This window comes from Hesperophylax consimilis, chromosome 9 (genome assembly GCF_061612785.1).
Source record: "Hesperophylax consimilis isolate HC1 chromosome 9, BYU_Hcon_1.0, whole genome shotgun sequence".
NCBI classification, from domain to species: Eukaryota; Metazoa; Arthropoda; class Insecta; order Trichoptera; family Limnephilidae; genus Hesperophylax; species Hesperophylax consimilis.
This window is the reverse complement of record NC_142844.1, coordinates 36959294-36979266: the sequence shown is the minus strand read 5'-3', so window position 1 is coordinate 36979266 and position 19973 is coordinate 36959294. Positions and strand designations below refer to the sequence as shown.

General features: G+C 36.6%; 1 protein-coding gene across 2 annotated transcripts; it reads left to right on the top strand.

Moving 5' to 3' along the window:
- Positions 1–2793: 2793 nt before the first annotated feature.
- Positions 2794–19362, top strand: LOC149421300 (DDB1- and CUL4-associated factor 8). 2 transcript variants are annotated; one of them, XM_089635938.1, is made up of 11 exons: positions 2794–3198; positions 3669–4149; positions 4317–4495; positions 4792–4965; positions 5836–6011; positions 6958–7133; positions 7560–7743; positions 10151–10290; positions 13137–13332; positions 15484–15603; positions 16772–19362. In XM_089635938.1, the coding sequence occupies exons 1-11, from the start codon at positions 2979–2981 to the stop codon at positions 16952–16954; spliced, it is 2229 nt and encodes a 742-aa protein (XP_089492064.1). In that variant the 5' UTR covers positions 2794–2978; the 3' UTR covers positions 16955–19362. The 2 variants fall into 2 exon arrangements, with proteins under 2 accessions (XP_089492064.1, XP_089492062.1); XM_089635936.1 differs by having other exon boundaries at positions 4308–4495.
- Positions 19363–19973: the final 611 nt, after the last annotated feature.

Below are 19973 nucleotides of genomic sequence, written 5' to 3'. Positions count from 1 at the left end.
TTTGTTAAGGTAGGTAAAAAATGCTCTTTTTAAAAACAGCGTCATCTGTTGGACGTAACACACGCTATTATTTCTCTAGCTGCACAGACAGACTGAGCCACAGCTATGGGTGGCGGGGTACAGCCAGTAGTATTAATATAAAAAAAGGATTTAACAAACTACCTAATTATTATTTAGTTTTAAGATTCATACGGTAATAGCGGGTTCCAGTGACATCTATCATCCACATGAGAAGCTATTGTGTAAACCTATAGTGGATCACTTTAAATTTTGTCCCCAAACTATCTCCTTTCTTTCTCTTTGCCATACGGACAAAGGAGGTAAACACTATCATGTCTGACGTAAGTATCATACAAAAGTGGTTTTCGGACATGACCTAAGAATATTAAGATATTATATGGAGCTGTGACAAAATGTCACTTAAATGTTTTTTGTGTGATAAACGATAACCGTCTGGAACTTGAATATTAGTTTGCGAAATTATATTTATCATTGTTGACGTAATTTGCATGGAATAATTTAAAATGCCATATTCTGTGGATATCGTAATGAAAGAAATCGCAAACAATTCATTGCATCTTCACAAAATCATTCAAATAAAGTGACAATTAGTTTATGTTACAAGAGAGAAAAATAAAGAGGTTAAAAACAATATTTTAAAACGAAAAGTTATAATTTTCAGTGGATTTGCGGGTGCAATAAAATGAACTTTTACCTTTTAAGTCTATTGATAAAGAATGGATTGAGATTGGAGTTAGTGATTTAAAAACTTTTAGTAGGATCTTTTAAAAGAAAACTCGTGGATGTGTTCAGCACTGGTATACTCCAGTGTGAACAAGGTAGCCGAAAATGTGATGTACCTGGTCGGCAGATGTGCAGGAGATGCAGACCGGCGATGATGCCGCGAGGCCGAGGCACAGACCGGCGAAGGTGTCGCAGGGTCTAGGCGCGTAAGGAGCGCAGGCCAGGGATGATATACGGGGCCAGAGTGCTGATGTGATCCCGAGGAGTCCATGATAATTCGTAGTTCGTGCAGAGCCGGGTGTAGGTAGATAAGGTCCTGTAGCGGCGCAGAGAAGCAACGGCCAGTTGGTGGCCGGCCGCTTCAGTATGCAGCAAGCACTCGCAGGGCTCGCAGGTTGGTCACTCGTAAAACTGCTAATTAATGACTGACTGAGTACATCTCGATGCGCCTCATTTTACAGCCGCCAGGTGCATCGAGAACATTCAGACTTGCAGGTAGGAGCGCCGAATACTCGTATTGTATCTAGAGAGTTCCCGCTACAATGCGTTTTGCATTGGCGATCGTTCCCAAATATTCTAGTAGCATCGCTACAGTTATATGTGTAAATAATTAGATAAATTATCTTAAATTAAACAATATTGTACTACCGGTTTCAAAATAGGTGGGTACTGGCAAATTAATTAAATACGTTGGTGTTTTTATAATATTCACTACGTAATATGTATTAACATTTCATTATCATTTTTTTCGATTGACCTTCCACTTCTGGACCCCTAGAGCTGCCTCTGGATGCGGGTATTTAAGTACCTACTTACAAATCATGACTTCAGAGGAAATTTTGGTTTTAGATTTAATCTTTGGAATGTTAAGCTCTTGCAAACCATACCTCCATAGTGTGTCAAGGACATAAATAAACCACTCTGTCAAGGATAAATATCCCACAAACCAAATAGAGATGTCAAATTTGCGAATACTTTTGGCACTTGAGAAAATTAGAAACGTACTTTTTTGGAGGCGAGGTCTTTCATATATACGGCAAGTATTAGGTACCTTAAAGACCACATCTTGTCTCTATCCTTTTATTAGGGCATTCCAACCCATGCTAACCCGTCCATTAATTGTCTCGCCCAGTACGACGAAAATGCCAAAACTCTTAATAAAAAACCCAAACAAATCTTATGTAAACTACCCCCCTAATTGCAGCCATGTTTTCTTTGCAAAAAATTTTTCCCAAAAATAAATAAGCAAAAATAATTTTTCAATAACCAATTTAAACTCATGATGAAAGAGAAAGGGGCCTTATTGGCCCGGAGCTCTGTATGCCAGTTATACAAAAGACAAGTATTAGGTATGTTAACTATGTAAGTATAATATGAACAACTGAACCAAATTGTATATTTTTATTGTCTCATGGAAAAATACTAATTTTAAACGTTTTTTTTTGTAATAATTTTTTTACTCCCATTGTTGCAAAAAAGCGTTTGTAATATAAGGAAGTCAACTGAAAAACACTTCACTGTCTTCTGAAGTTCAAACAAGAAAATGAAATTGGGCGCAAATTAAAAGTTTTATGTAGTATTTCAGCCTTAAAACTTTTGTTTGTAGGTGATTGAGTTATTTCTTCATTTTCAACAAAAGTCATAAATAAACCACTCACATCGTACTAGAATCACAGCATAACAGTTTAAAAAAAACCTGAACTTGCCAACCATCCCATAAAACTTATTATTTTTTATAAAATACATGTATGGACATGAAAAAAATACATTGGAAAACAGTTATGTAAAAAATCAAAATCTCCCAGTTTAACAATTAACAGTACCCCCAATAGTAAATATGTTGAAAAATAAATTGTATACGGAAATAATGATCACTTGGTGATTATTGTCGTTCACATTTTTTTTTTCATTTCTAAACTAACCCCTTTATTTAGAATCTGGAACAATATCCACGCATGGTCCACATTCGCAGATTCCGTGCAGTACTTACGTGCGAAGTCATGTTCTATTCAAGGCCGGTCGGTTGGTTGACGTCGTCCTGCCAAAATAAATAATATCCATGGATTTGGTCAGACTTTTATTTACGTCATAACAAAATAGAACTTGAAACTTCTAATATTGTTCTCGTTTGATCAATATTAAAATCTAATAGTGTCCACCGTTGTAGTAATATAAAATGACAATATTAGTTAATTGTTGACAGTTAAAGTAAAAATAAAATTCATTCCCTAATCATGGAAGGGACATCATCTGCCGATGATGATAATTCCAATAGGAAATCTACTGAAAGGGAGAAAAGTTCTTCGGAGAGAAGTCCCGCTTCGTCTTCCCGGTACCCGAGACAAGCGGAAAAGAGGTTAAAACGAGATATGAACGAGAAACACGATATCAATGCGGCAAGTAATAGCAATGAACCTACAAATATTACTCCAACAAAGGTCACTTCCAAAACTGGTACGTATTCTCCAGATGTGAATGCAAATATTGTTGTTTATATTGCAAGTGCTGATTTGTTCATTTGTTCATCAAATAAACTACCAATCAATTTATGTGCAATAGTTTTATTAAAATTTATATTTCTTGTCAATAAATGTTCTAGCTGGGAACGATAGCTATATTTTATGGTTAGGTTACAACATAATACAGGTATGAAAATTGAGGTTCATTAGGATATAGTGTTTTCATATTTTGATTCCTCAATTTTAGGTTAAGAAATTTAGTTAAAATTTCTTTTATCATTCTTGGTTTTTCCCCTTGTTTGAAACAGCTTCTTATTTTTCATGTATATTACTCCCTTCCTTGCCTTGTCAAACACAACCGACAAACATAACTTATTTCAGTCACGGAATGTAATTTAGAATCTGTACATTTTGAAAAGGGAGTAACATCTTTCCAATGATCAGGTGTTATTTTGACCATTTCAGATATGCTTGTGGATTCACAGAGCAATGAAAGCGTAGACGTTGTTAAAGATGAGAATTTGGATAGTGGCATTTCCGTAGAGAAGCCAGAGAGCCCTATTAGCGAATATCTTGTGCCCTCCCTGTCCAGTGAGAGGTCCACTGTGCCTACAGAAAGTGAGATAGACGTTAGACCTTCGACCAGCGGCCACAAGAGGGGAGACCGAACTCCTCGCACTCCCCGAGGAAGGAATTACCGCAGCCATCGGAGACCGAGAAATGGCTCTGCTTCGGGTTCCGAGAGTGATAATGATACACAAATGAATTCTGATTATGATATTGTGGAGGAAGCCATTACGCTCAATATATCTGGTGGGGAAGTTGTGTCAAACCGTCCAACTGTGGAGGAGCAGCAGCCAACCCGCTTCAATGAGAACCAATCTCTGCACCTGGAGATGCTGTACGGAGACAGTGATAGCCATAGTAATAATAGTCCCAGTGATAAGTATGTCTTACCATTTATTCTTAAAATAGCTTTTGCTTGTTACTTTTATTAATATCAACAACTCATCAATCATAAATAATTATCTATTTTCAAATTTAAATGAACAATCTAAACCAATGTTAGGTTTTGTTTATTTCTTGTATACAAACAAGTTGTAGTTCTTCTAGCTCCAACCAACCAGAGGTGGGAGAAGAGGAGAATAACGATAGTGGCTCCAACGTAGACACGGATACGGATAACTGGAGTGACATGGAGTCATCACGCAATGATGAGTCCAATTCCGACAGTGAGACTCCTCACGTACTTCTCAAGAGAAAACCGACCCATTCTTGGAATGTGATTAAAGGTAATGCTTATCACAATTTACTATATGATGCAAGGCAAATAAACTTATAATGATAGAAACCTTAACCCAACTGATAACTACTCCATTCCATAATAGTCTCCACACTGAACTTTTTGCACACATCTGAATGGGGCTTAAATTTGGTTAGTAATTGCAGTTTGAGAAGTTATTCTAATGTAGAGGAAAATCTATTATTCGTGGGACAAAGAATTGCAATATTTTATTTCTGGAATCGTATGTATATTTTGTTAATTATTGTACATAAATTATAAATTTTGGCTTGTTTTCTGTTTCAGAATTAATAAATAGGGAGAGTGGCTCCGGAATAGGATACAGAAAGAGTGGGAAGTCGGATGTTTTATTTGAACAAAGATTTTATGGTTCCTTGCATACGGTAGAGAGATTAGAGCTAATGTACAAACTAAATAAACACAGAGGCTGTGTAAATTCCATCAACTTCCATCCAGAAGGTATGTCCTATTTACTATTTCATGTTTTATAAATCTTATCATCCCTCTTAGAACTTTGATAAAGGTTTTATATTTCTTTGTGATATCTATTAATAACTTATTTTAATACTAAAGTTTCAATAAGAACATTTGTTGGATATTAATACTCGGGTCAGATAATAGTAATGTTTTTCATCAACTACAATACTCCTCTCTCAGTAATCCGCTGCTTGATTATTCGACAAGTACTATGTATATCTGTTGTCATTTTTGCTAGTTGAAAGCACAAAACCAAGCTCTGCAATTTGTCAGTATTCAAATGTCAATTTCAATAGGCCGCCACGTGCCTAGACTCTAGTGCCAAGCTTTGTACACCTTATCTTACTGAACACCCAGTTATTGTATACCGCCGTCTAGCTTGCTAGAGCTGACCATTTTGCCAGTCACAAGGGTTCATTATTGTTGTTTTAGAACATTACAGTTTGTCCTCCATGGATTCTAGCAACTGTCACATTGTTTCGATGTATTTGTTTCTTTTTTTATAAGTTTACAAAATGCAGTCTCTTTGTACATGACACCCTGACTATGATTTTTGTTTTTACGAAATATTTGTTTTCATTTTTAGCATGTTTTGTGTATGCTATAAACGTCCTATAATTCTCTAATTGCCTGGTTTTTGGGGTGGTGGATTAGTAAGAGTGTACCATACTTATATTTTTCTTTCTCTTTTATTATAAGAATCGTCTCTCAATGACATAATCTGAGTTTAATCTTTGTGAAAAAACGTTTCTATAATTGTGTGTAAGTATAAAGCTGTCGAATTGCATGTTGTAAATAAACCCTTTTATTTGTAAAAATCTGTATTTATAACATATTGTGTTCTTCTTTTAGGGAAATTGTTGGTATCAGGGTCTGATGACTTGAATATCATGATATGGGACTGGACCACCAACACGGCACTGCAGACCATCAAGTCAGGACATAAGACTAACTTATTTCAGAGTAAATTCCTGCACCTCAACGCTGCTAGTCAACTTAACATTGTCACTTGCGCCAGAGACGGTCAGGTATGAGGCTGTTCCATTCGCATATTCAATTCAGTTGTGGTTTTGAGTAAATTAAGTGTGTGTAATATTTTTTTCAGCAAATTAGGTTCCTCCTCTGCATAGGAGTAATAAAATGATATAGAGCTCACTCATCTTGTTATTCAGGTACCCAAAATAACTCAGTATTCCCAGCAGAAATGTCGATGTCTTATTGTTTTAAATGACATTCTAAGGCAGCTTTTTTACGGGGCCGATAAGATAGTCGACATGAATCTAGTGCTGTTTCTTTCTTTCTACCCTGTGCAGAAAAGTAAAGTTTACAGTAACAGCTTGCAGCACAGTCCATTGTGGGACTTAACACTCGGTTTATGTCGACCCTTACTGGCCCGTGAGAGAGCCTCCTTAGAAGATATATCTTTTTGCTACAAATTTTTTATTCAAGACTCTAGGTTAACACCGTAACGTTAAAATGGTAACCCATACATGCTCATATTTAAATCTTTTCATAATATTGTAGATGTAACAGTAACCATGCCAAATACTACTTGTACTATTTCTTATTCCCATCATGGTATCCAACTGTATTCTAGTAGTACATATTCAAATTACAATCAAACTCTATTAGCATTTTTATTAGAAGAACTTTACTAAGGACGGGCTGTTTCACAGAATTTGAACAATTTGTCAAAGTTTGAATTCAAGCTCTGCAAAAGTTCTTTCAAGTTCTGCTATTATTTCATCATGGGCTGGTTGTTTTACAGTACTTGGATAATAACAGAACTTGAATGGGACACTCACAGAATTTGAATATTAACTTTGATGAATTGTTCAAATTCTGTAAAACAAACTGTCCTAAGTGTACAAATTCAATTGATTTCCAACAAAATCTGGTTTACCTGTTCTAATTCTATCCATACCTTACAATGCTCTTGTGACCGTTATTTACAATTTCTCGTTTGTATTCCAGGTGCGCCTGCTGCAAGTACCTCCCAGCGGCGGCACGGTGTTCAAGCGCCGCCTCGCCATGCACTCGCGGCCGGCGCACAAACTGTATGTCAGCAAGGCCGAGCCGCATGTAGTCATCTCATCGGGCGAGGACGGACTGCTCATGCTATCGGACGTGCGCCAGGAAGGGGCCACCAAGTGAGTATTGTTACTATTTTCACTGGATACCTATGTTTCACCTGGAAAACTTAGTATAAAACTTCTTTGTCTTCGTCCACACGATTCAAGGCTGGGAGTGCCTCACGGCGTCTCTTGTTACCATACTTCTTGAGGTTCACCATCTACATTGTATCTTTCTCTAGAAAGAACACTAGCAATTGAATTGTCATTGACTCGTAAATGCTCAGGACAAACCTCGGTCAGGACCTTCATGGCCACAGAATATTGTTTGATGTAGCAACCATGAGTGAAATTTAATATTTTGGTAGAAAGCACTAACTTTGTGGTATGACATATTGATGAAAATAATTTGGTACGTTTGCTCATTACTGCCGCGATCTCACAAGTGTTAATTTATTGTAGCAGAAATCTTTTATGTGATTGATACTTAAAATATTACTTAAGGTTGCTGAAGGTGAAGCATCGAGGCACCTCCGTGGCTCTGTACAGCGTGGCGGGTCATCCGCTGGATACCAATGAGCTGTGCGTGGCCGGGCGCAACCGCCTCGTGCGTGTGTATGACCGGCGCAAGGTCGGCCAGCATGCACAGCCTGTACGCACATTTTGTCCTGAGTTCTTCTTGAGGCCGGTGAGTAAGATAGCTAAATATATTTTCTTATGTTATAACTAACCTATTCAATGCGGCGGGCCACCCGCACTATGATTTCCTCATTTATAAAATGTTATTTCTATAATTCGCATTGTTTTTGAATTACTCGCACTCTTCTTATACTTATTTTCTACTCTCTCGGAGTATGTTTTTGTGTAACTCTCCTGGCCTCTGTTATATTACTACGGGAATATAACCTAACTTAGATAGTTATAAGTGAGTAAAGGCCCCAAGTGGCGGCGCCAGGGTTATATTAGCGTTTAAGCCATATACATAATATATTACAGGTGAGTTACACAACCCTTGCCATGCTAGGGGCCGGCAGAGCATTGAAACTCCAATCAGGGGGTGGATATAGACAGTCTCCCAATAAAACAAGTCGCTTGATATGAACGTTTATTGTACATATAAAACAGGTTATCAAACAGATCTACAAAAGGTACATAGCTTTTTAAGGCCTGACTGTTACTAGGCAATCTACTGAATCTAAAGGCTCTGATTGACAAAGGTACATTATTAGCTCACGTGTAAAGTACGGCGGGGGCCGCAACGATGGGCGGTGGCCATAAGCACGGCCTAGGCTGATGCAGGGCGGAGGGCGGCAACGATGGCTCACCGCGCTGGACGACAAGGGGGCACCAGGGCGGCGGCTAGGAGACGCAGAGTCGATGGAGAAGGGCGGGGGCACTGGTCGGATTGCCAACGGGGCTCCTCACGATCAGGCATTGGTGGACGCCCAGGTCTGAGGCAGGGGTCTACAAGTTCACTGTCTCAGCCTGGCGTGGACGGTAGGAAGGGCGGCCGGCATCAAACAGGGGTAGGCGGCTGGCTGCAAGGGCGGATACGGCATGGAAGAGCTGGAGCGCGGGTCGGTTCGCCAAGGGGTTCTTCACGACCAGGCTTGGGTGAGCAGAGGTGTCTGGGCCGTAGACAGCATGTGGCCGGGACGGTGGAGACATGACCCAACTGTATAATGTAGTGGTGCTGGAGGTTAGTTGGCGATTGTCCTGACGTAGTCACGGGGACTATCGACGCGGCACAATAGGAAACAATTCAGGCCGGTCCATATTTACGAGCGTAATTGAGCGGTAAATCCTAACCCGGAACTAATACAGCATGTTGAACTCAACGGGGTCGGCGGTGAACTGATTTCGGGTCCCGCCGGGAGCGAACTTGTCCCTTCCCGATCTATTTTTAGCGCGTGGTCCGATGCCCTTATAAGGACACGCTTTTGTCGTCTAGCCATATGATTGGTTGATAGCCTGCGCGTTCCGTATCAGGCGGCGATGTCCCCGATGTACGTGTATGTATTGGTGAGCTATCACGCCATCAGTGCGTGGTCCGTTTCCGGGGCCACGTGTGGATATACATAACTGTGTAGTTTGTGCCAATCAAAACACTACCCTCCTTGTCGACGAAAGAAGATCCCAGGCAACGTAGCTGAAGCAGGGCCACGTCTTCCTGTTTGCCGTACTAGAGGTACAGAGCTACCTCTTTTCACAAAGATTTAAACACTCCCTAATTTAAGAGCCAAAACAAAAAAATTGACTACCTGAGAGCCAAGTTGAACAACCCTAACAAATACACTGAACAAGGGTTGCCAAACCTCTTTCAAAAATATTTGCAGAAATTAACTCCAAGGCGCGATACAAAACACGCTATGATTTACATACACGACTTTTTTCCAAACAAAAAAGAATACACATGGCTTTCTTTCCAAACAGAAAAGAATACATATGACTTTTTCCAAACAAAAAAGAATACACATGGCTTTTTTTAAGACAACACCAAAACAACAAATGTAGCATACAATGTGGTATATCCGAATGGGTGTACACAATTTACCACAAGGCCTATACTTTCCATCAAACCACAAAAGAAGAACAATTAAGCCATGTTCACAATTGTACAATGTTATACATAATGATAATCTGGTTAGAGAATATTATACGCTTATGCGATTGACCAAAATCAACCCATATTCGCGTTTTTTACAATGAAATTCTTAAACTAGACATGGTTTTTTATACACAATATTCCTGTTAGGGAATATGTACGCTGATTATATCATGCGATTGACCGAAATCAACCCATATTTGCGTCTTTTACAATGAAATTCTTAAACTAGACATGGTTTTTTATACACAATATTCCTGTTAGGGAATATGTACGCTGATTATATCATGCGATTGACCGAAATCAACCGCCCTCCTTGTATACACCCTTAGTGCTGATATATTGTCAGAATTTTGCTGTATTTAGTAAAATACTATGCCATTGTAAAGCATTGAAAAAAGTTGTAATGTATTATCTGAAAAATAGCTGAGGTCTAATTGGTTCAGTTTTTAATTTGTAAACTGTAATTTTTTTTTTTTGGTTTTTTCAGGATAACAGTACGAACAAAAAGCTGAAATTCAAATTCTCATCGTTGTATGTTACCTGTGCTGTTTATAACCACAATGGATCAGAAATTCTCGCCTCTTACAATGATGATGATATTTATCTCTTCGACACAGTGGCTGACAAGTAAGTCAATTATTTTACTAGTTTACTTTTTTTTATCATTGTATGTTACCTGTGCTGTTTATAACCACAATGGATCTAAATTCTCGCCTCTTACAATGATGATGATATTTATCTCTTCGACGCAATGGCTGACAAGTAAGTCAATTATTTTTCTTTTTTCTGGCACAACTAAATGATGCATTTATTGATTCAAAATCCACATCCAAAGAGCAGAATGGGCGTACGCATTACTGATTTTGACTGTAAAACATTTATTTTTAAATAAAAATATACTTCTGGTATCTGGTACAAATTATGTGTTGTAACATTGTGATGACTAGACATCGGATTATATGCACTAACAAAGTGCCTAAATATGCACTAAAAAAGGCCGAAATATGCACTAAAAACTCTTGATTTGCCCAAAATATGCACAATCAAAATCAAAAAAAAAATTATATTTTAATTAAAGACCGTACAAAAACAGCGAAATATTCTTAAAATTTTGCATAGTTTTTGTGACAATATACAACTAAGTATTTTTCCAAAATTTCGAGCTCAAATTTGTGACGTTTGTCACCCAGTATTAATTTGTACGCCGAAAACGAACTCTCTATGTCAACTGACGTCATTGGACAAAATTTAAAATTTGGCGCCATTTCTGGAGATATTTGTTTAGGCAGGGCATACCTGTGCCGTTGATGTAGGCATTAATGTTCTTCATATCTTCAAGACTCGGGTTTTTAAGCAAAATAGAGTTTAACTTTTTACGAATCTTTTCTGATATTGAATTAGGAAGGGCGTTGGCGAATTCGATCATTGTTTCCAGTATTTCTATTGCTTTAATTAGAGGAAGGTTTTTTGTTTCCAATTTTTTTATGGTATCTGGTAACTTGTGGAAATGTGTTGAGATGAGGGCGATATTCTGTTTAATGGATGCGTCTTCAAATGCTTGCTTGCTTGAATGAATTGCAATGGCCTCAGAACTGTCAATCGGTATAGCTTTTGTAAGGTGATTTATGCATAACAATCCCTACCGCGTTTCAGTCAGTCAGCCACCGCGCTCGTGCCCCTAGCGTCCGAGTCACCTAGCTCCCTATACGTAGATGATACCTCCCGCTATTAAACGAAATATGCACGATTTGGGAAAAAAGGCTGAAATATGCATTAACGTCGTAATTAGAGAGTTATATGCATTTGCATATGCAAATATGCAAATGCATATAATCCGATGTCTAGTGATGACCTTTCATTTTTTCATGTATATTTTTCCGTATTCTGTTATTTTGCATATTTATGTGCTGTAATATATTTTTAAAATGTCTACTTGCACGTCAATAAATATGTACATACATAATGGAGATACATACAGATGGCACACCACCACTGTTGATAGTAGGAGATTTTCAAATATTGTCAGGTTATTCGTAACCCGGGAATGTTTGTCTAACTTATAAAAAATAAAAAAAATTTTACATACAAAAATTTATGGTTTTAAAAAATTGTCTTATAGGTGCCTGCAAAGTTAAATATGTCAAACTGTACAGACTGACATGACATGGTTAACTCTTTTTTAAATCATTTTGAAAAGATGTTAGAAGATTAACCCTTTGGAATGCCAGGAGTAAAATGCCAATAGTCCACCTTATGCCGGCTGGCACTATTTTCCTAATAACTTACTTGTCTTACCTGATAATGTGCTTATACATTTATATTTTTTTATTTATCTATCCTGTGTAGTTTCCCCAGGATTAGCTGCTTATGAATATTAGCTGCTTATGAATATAATTTCTCTGAATAGAATTTTTTTTTCTTTCTTAACCCTTACCACTCCATTATTTTTTAATATTTTTTGTCAGCCAACTCTAATTTAAATAGTGGCAAAATATTAATTTGTTGTAGGCAGTTACAAAAAAAATAGTTAAAAATTCATTGTTCAAATAAAAGACAGTTTACAGAAAACATTATGGACTACTTATATTTTTGCATAGTATGGTACTTTTTAAAACATTCTCCAGGATGGAAACCAGGTTTTCTGGAACAGGTCTCACAAAACCACACTGTTTCGCGTCTTCCTTCTGTGCTGTTAACACTATCATCATCAGGATCTTTAAAATCACAAGCAACAGGCTCGTACTTACTGTCACTTTCATAAGATACATGTTCCAAAAACACTTGGTATTCAGATGCCATATCACGCCAAGTTCCCGCCATTTTAGGTTATGTGAATTTGCAAAGGTTATTTTATATTGAAAAAAAATGGAAAACAGTCAAAAAAACAGTGCATTTAAATGTTTTTTTATCGAATAATCACAAGAAACAACGTCACATGTCAAGTTGTGCGCACGAAAATACACTGCGCGCGCGCGTCTTGTTTTGTCGGCTGCCAGCCGACAACTGAGTTGTATCATACAAATAGTGATGTCGGCTGGCACCCGACAAAGGAGTGGTAAGGGTTAATTTTATAAAAAATATACTATAATGAAGACATAAGTAAGCATTATTTACAATAAAAATAAGTCATGAGAAGATTTCCTTCAAATAAATACAGTGCTATGGCTTCTGAAAATCAGAATTATGACATATGACATGGAATTTTGCGATGCGCTTTTTCACAGATAAAATAAACATGTTTACTAGTGACAAAATGACAAGTTAGAATAATTTTAAGATACATTAGTGCCATGCAAATAAAATATATTTTAGTATACCAGGCGTATTTTTTAGTGTTCAAAATGCCATAAAGTTGAGGCAAGTGCAGTTTCAAGTGCATTTCTTGGCACACTAGGGATTAACAAATCATTAGTGTGTTACTTTATCAATATTTTTGTTATTATTTTAATGAACCAATTGTTTTTCGTGATCAGTGATCCGCAACCCGGCAGCCACGGTTTCACGTACCGCTACTCCGGCCACCGCAACTGCGCCACCTTCAAGGGCGTGTCCTTCTTCGGGCCGCACAGTGAGTTTGTGGTGTCGGGCTCCGACTGCGGGAACATCTACATCTGGGACAAGAAGACTGAGGCCATCGTCCAGTGGATGATGGGAGATGAAGGGGGTATTGTGAGTATAATTCTGTTCTTGCTCAAGTCCTGCAACCCTAGAGTTATACCACAATTACATCACTGTTTAAGAAAATTGACCTTTTCACAGCGTTTCAAATGTAGATAGACTAACAGGCTTCTGCACCAATCTTTTCCGTAGCCATGAATTTTCTTTAAAAACAAATGCTTGCATGTATTGAGTAATTGATTATTTTTTATTATTGCTGATTGTTATTTGTGCACGGAAGCGTATAGGTTAACTATGAAATATAATTGATTGGGAGATGTTATTCCGGTGAAGTAAATTTGCCTCATTGAAAAGTCCTTATCGCTAACAGTTACATTGTAGCAGGTCATCAGACAGAATTGCTGTAAATAGTGGTGTACTACCAAGAGATCCTGGACCTGTTATGTATTAAGAGCGATAGGCTAAGTGATTAGGTTCTACATAATGTATACCTAGAGATGACAAAATTTAGCATTAATTTTCAGATTTTTTAGCATTAACAATTGGAAATTTAGCGTTTTATAGCATTTTGAGGCATAATTTAGCGTTTTGTAGCAAAATAGAAAAAAATGTATTTCCTGAATGTTTTTAGCGCATATTTTAAGTATTTTTGGTAAAATATATGTTTAACCTTCATTTGCAAGTATTTCCATGTGAAAGATTATAAATAATTAATTTTAATATTAAATTAATAAGGAAGGAAACTCTAAGTACGGGTCGAACACAAACACAACAAATGCAGATTGCGATTAACATCAATAGGCGTAATTTATTTCGCACAATTTGTGTAATGTCAAAAAACCATTTTAGCCTACAGTACAAAAATATTAAATATTTACACATAAAATAGTAACAAAATTATAAAAAATCGTAGGAAAGGCTTCCAAAAATGAAATAAAGTAGGCATAATACTTTTACCTGCACATTCACATGAAACTACCTTCCTTATGCATTTTTCTCAATTCTTCTTTAGTTGTACTGGACTAAATATTACTGTACCAGCTTCTCCAATTTGTATGGTTCTTTGACTTCTGAAATACGCTATATTCTCGGAAAGCGTTTAAATTCAGCGTACAGTATAAATTAAAAATATTAAATATTTACACATAAAATAGTAACAAAATTGTAAAAAGAGGTAGGACAGGCTTCCAAAAATGAAATAAAGTAGGCATATTTGAAATACAGGTAAATACAAAAAACAATGGAAATGGCACTTTACTGATTGAATGATAGCATTGCGCACGTTTCAATAGTGGGCTCCTTCATTCTCGTACGCCTGTCAGTCAGTACTAAATTGTAGTGACTGAAAAAACGCTCTGCATCAACACTATTTACAAATTGTCTGTAGGGCTGGCCCAGCAAAGGCAGAGTTTGTCACTTTCATTGCCATCAACATTTGCACCAAGTCACACACTTTACCTTCACGCACAATTTGTCCCATCAGTTTGTGAAGGTAGAGATAGCCCTCAACACACTCGTCGCTGGTCAGCTTTGAGAACACAGGAAGCATTTCAAAGTCTCTTCTCACGCACTTCTCATCGGGTGTCAGGGATTGTGCTGCAGTTGCCGGGTTGAAGAGGTGGCCGGCGCCATGTGTTTCGCTAACTTCAAGGCGCTCTTCTGGGCACACCCACACAACAACTGCTTGAGCTCCTCCCGCTTGGTTACACTTGTGATGCTGCCGAGGAGAGATTGAGTCCTCTGAGAGAAATTTCCATTTGATAAGCGCTTTAGGGCTGACATAAAGTTTCAATGTGTTGATCAGTTCCACAAACTTTTTACATGAGTCTGCAACGAACACCATCTGCAGTTTGACCGATTGCCAGGCGACTGGGTCCCTCTGCTGCTCCAGCAAAAATTCTCACATATTATTTTAATACCCGGTATTTTCGGGAAATTCGCGCCTATTTCGCTAAATAGAATAATTTAGCTGAAATACGGCCAAAATCACGTTTTTCGCGTTAATTCGCGAAATAGAAATCACTGGAAACACTTTCAAATGCCTTGGAACGCAAAGAAAACTTATAACTTATAAATATTTTTTCGCGTTTTTAGTTAAAACGAAATTTTGCCATCTCTATGTATACCATGTCAATTTTGCTTGTGAATAATCAATGTAATTTGGAGTTCAATTGTCAATGTAATATGTATTATTCCTTGCAGGTGAATAGCATTGAGTGCCATCCCCGCTGCCCTGTTCTTGCCACATGTGGACTAGATAATGATATTAAAATCTGGGTGCCTTCTAACGAAAATGAACCAAAGATGTTCGGTTTGAGAGAGGTAAGCGTTTGAAATAATACTCAATATTATCTACCGTTGCCTAAATAGATCATGTACATATACATATACAACTTCGGAAACTACACAATAATATGTACTAGCAGATAAAACCCACTCCCGGGGTTCGACTTCAAGGTTGCTAACAATCCTAAACTGTCCAGTCATTACGATAATAATACTGAGGCTTATGTGTGGTAAAACCATGTATGATTGTGTGAGAAATGTGAGATCCACAAAGAATGCAAGGCTGGTGTAAGCGTAGTGAGTAAGATTAAGAAAGGGACGCTTAAATGGTTTGGGCATATAGAGCAAATTAACGAAGAAAGGAGTGTAAGGAGAATATATCACGCAAATGTGAATGGTAGCAGAAGTCGGGGACGCTCGAAGAAGACATGGCACGTTCAAGAGAATCAGATACTTGAGGCCATGTCAAGAGTCAGAATAATAGAAGAGTATGTATGAGACGATTTATGAATGTGAATGAGGCAAGTAGTGTGTGCTAAGACCGAGTTGCTTGGCGGTCCATGGTCCTCTGCCTATCCCTACGAGAAATGGCATGATGGTTAGTTATTTAGTTAGTCTTCAGGCTAATTTGTTCACTTTTGGGAACAACTCATATGATCTCACAGAAATCGTTGTATCTCCCTTATTGTTATGGTGAGAAATATGATATAAACAGTGTTAGAAAGAGAAAACACCACGCTTTATATTCTTATCTAGAAGTTAATTATAGTAGAATTAAAATGTTCCCTTTTATGAATCCAAAGGTTTGATAAAAATCTTATGAGACTTGGTGAATTTTTTATTAATTATTTTTATATGTAACGACAAAAAGTGAGGTGACATTAATGTTTATAATATATTTGTCTAATAAAATAAGTGTGTTTTTATATATTTTAGTTACAAAAAATTTAAAATGGACCTTTTTAATTTGCTTTCCAAATTTTAACATTTAAGAAAACATGTTTATTTCTAATAATAAAATTTGAAAGTCTATTTCATCACCTTTCAAAAACTGTTTTCGGATACATATTTTCAGACACTATGATTTAGACTGAAATTAAATTCAGGTATAATCTTGCAATCACGTTATCTTCAATGATTTAATATTCCAGTTTGAGGTTCTACGCAATAAGTTAATTAATTATGATGTTTATTTGATCTCCAGGCTGTGATGGAGAACACCAGAGCCCAGTTGCGTAGCCCTTTAACCTTTCTACCCGGTCTCTATGGAGTTTGGGGCCGAGAACTCTTCAGCACAGAGCACAGCAACCGAGAGTCTGACGATGACCACTCTTCCAATGAGCCGTCCGGATCGGATTTCGATGGCCACGCTTGTCGACCCTTTTAATTGCCTTTCTTCGGTGCTTTGTAAACTTGATATGGCTGTTGTCCTATGCGTTGTTGAAGAGATTTTAATTTTTACTTTGATGTTCCTTTATTCGCACAATGTATGTGTTGCGATGGTCTACCGAGGATTCTCTTTACTCCTTTTACCAATAAACGTAGTCACGTTTCTCAGATGTCTATTTTTGTTTTAAAATATCCTTATTTTTGTAACAGTCTGTAAAATATTAATCTTTCGCTTTGAAGTTGTATATTATTACATATTTTAAATGCCTTTGCGTTATATTCTTTCGGTGATTATCGTTTTGTTCAAATATTTTGGTATGTATAACTTTAATAGTTAACATTTAGCTGCAATAGTCTCTTAATTTATTTTCAATATTATTCCATTGTTCTAGGCCAAGTAAATGAACACTGTGTCTGGAAACTCGTAGTACAAGCGGGTAAATCTTCATCACATGGAGAACCCAAAAAATTATTTTTTTCGGCAACTAAAGGGTTAAAAAAGATGTACTACATAGTAATGCAAAATCATGTGTTTTTGGTTTGAAAATTTGGTCGCCTAGAAATGTTTCAGATGCTTTAATTAAATACTGCGAGTAGAATACATCTTGGCCTTTGAAATAATCGAGTATTTTTTAGATAAGTCTTTTTATAAGCCCAGAAAAAAATAATGTATAGGGCCTACGAAAACTGCTTTAAAGTTCAAAATCTCCTACTTATGAACCCATTTTCGGTTATAATTTTATTGTATAATGTGGCAAATTAAGTTATTTATAAAATGATCAGAAAAACATTAAATATTTATGCCTGAAAATCCACAAAATAAAATAAAAGGCACTTTTTGGCCATGTTTTTTCTTGGATAAATCAAAAAAGGCGGATGATGTTAAGTGGGAATTTAAACCTTATCACTATCTACGTAAGGGCTGTTATTGATAGCAGCTCGATTTAAAATATTACATAACGTAGTGCATCGCCTTAAAAGACATTAAATAGCTGATAGTAACCCGTAGCGACAAATTTTTAAAATGCCCTATAATTTCCAATTTTGGATTCAATTTACTCGAAAATGAAAGCTCAAATCAAAAAAGGTATTAAACCACAAAATTAACTCCAAATATGATGTAGACTCACCAGTTTCCCGTTTGTAGTATGAGTTTCCAGACACCTTGTATGTACAAATATGTATTAGGTTTTTTTTCACGCTTCATATTTTTTTGTCAACGTACTATCAAAGTATGTATATGATATTATTTTGTAAATCTTCAGAAAGTGTGCAAATACAGAGCCGTGTTCCCAGTATGCTGAGGTAAAATTAAGAACAAAAATGGTATTTTGTTTGGTCTCATGTTTGTATATAACAAAATACATAATAATGTATTATGTCGAATTTACTTGTATAATGTGTACAAAACATACTCAATTTTTAATTATTGAAAAAATTACATTTTTAATTAGAAAAATTTACATAAATTTTCAATTGGTAATAAAAAAGGTGTACTTATTTGCTTGCAATTTTTTTTTTTTTTTAAGATCTAATGAAGTTCATTTTCGATAACTGTTTGAATTAATTAAACTTCACGGCATGCAAAAGAAAGAAAGGTACACAGTATAAATAATGAGGAGATTGATTGCTAGGAAGGACATATTAACTTTGAAGGAAAAATCTGTTTTATTAACACATTTCTGGCGAGTAGTTTTTGCGCTGGCGCTACGCTGCATCCAGGCGAAAATAAAGGTCCCACGTGAATTTCTTTAATTTGTATTAAATCACTATATATTTTAAAATAATAAAAATTTCTACTCAGCATACCCAAGTTATAAAAGTACTTGAATATTATTTCAAATGCAAATGAATTAACCTTTGTAATATGTTTATTACGGTCTGCCTATCGGTATTTGCCCATACCTGCTCATTCCAGGAATTAAATTATTACAATATAAATAATATACTATCCTTCTGTTGAAATACCGATGTAAACGAAAGGCACGAAGATAAATATGAAAGAAGACTTGCATTACGATTCGATAATCATGTACATATAGTTGGAACCTTTGCAAAGAGATTGGTATTTAATATTAATTTAAAAACATTGAATAATTCCGTCTTTTCTGTCATTGAAATGAGGCCGGCGCAAAAGGTAGAACTATCCTTCCCGGCGTTGAGCATCGACCGAACGGATAGAACTACCTTTCCCGGCCGAAGTGTGTTAATAAGTGTACAATCTATGAAATATGCCGATCGTTCAAACAACAATATGTATCATTTTTAAAAACTGTTATTGTAATATTATTATTGGAAAATAATTTCAGTGATCATACTATACCAATTTTTTTTTTAATACTTTTTAAGTTCAGGGAGGAAATATGCAAATTTAATTTAAAGATGTAAATAAATAATGTTTTTCAAATAATAAAAAAACATATTTTTAAATCGTTTTGTATTGCAATTACGAAATGACTGTTACTTATTATGAAGTAGTGAAGGATACATAGTTAAGAGCCAGCTCTGGGCTGGAGCCCCATAATACCTGATAAATCCACTTGATTCTTTGCAAAGATCGGAGGTTCGTCTGATTGAAAATTCATTGTTAACAGACCGATTGCCATGTGTAATGCACAGACGCAATGTAGGTAAGCTGAGTCTGTTCTACAGTATTTCAATAGAGCCTGCTTGAAAGAGTTAGCGGCACTGATCCCCTGTGCACCGGTGCATGTACGCAAAACTTGTCAGACACGAGCGAAACACCGTTGATATTTCATGAGAACGGGTCATTTCTTTAACTGATTTTTCTGTACGTCCGCTTTCCTCCTTTTATAATCTGGGCCTCTTCAAGACCCGCATTAATAAACCCCTTCCTACAGCCCCTACCTTAACTCACCTCACAAACACTGCCCAACCTGATGGCGATACAGTCTTTACAATGTGCGGATAGGGGCACTCTTAAAAGGTGGAACATACTAGTGAATGCAAGAAAAATATTAATTTCAACATTGTGTCAATAATTCTTAATGAAGTAG

What these genes read in the sequence shown, in the direction of transcription:
- LOC149421300 (XM_089635936.1), top strand. Translation starts at nt 2,979, where the DNA reads ATGGAAGGGACATCATCTGCCGATGATGATAATTCCAATAGGAAATCT. An exon ending in CATCAACTTCCATCCAGAAG is followed by an intron (nt 4,966 to 5,835) that starts GTATGTCCTATT and finishes TTCTTCTTTTAG; the next exon opens with GGAAATTGTTGGTATCAGGG. An exon ending in CTGAGTTCTTCTTGAGGCCG is followed by an intron (nt 7,744 to 10,150) that starts GTGAGTAAGATA and finishes TGGTTTTTTCAG; the next exon opens with GATAACAGTACGAACAAAAA.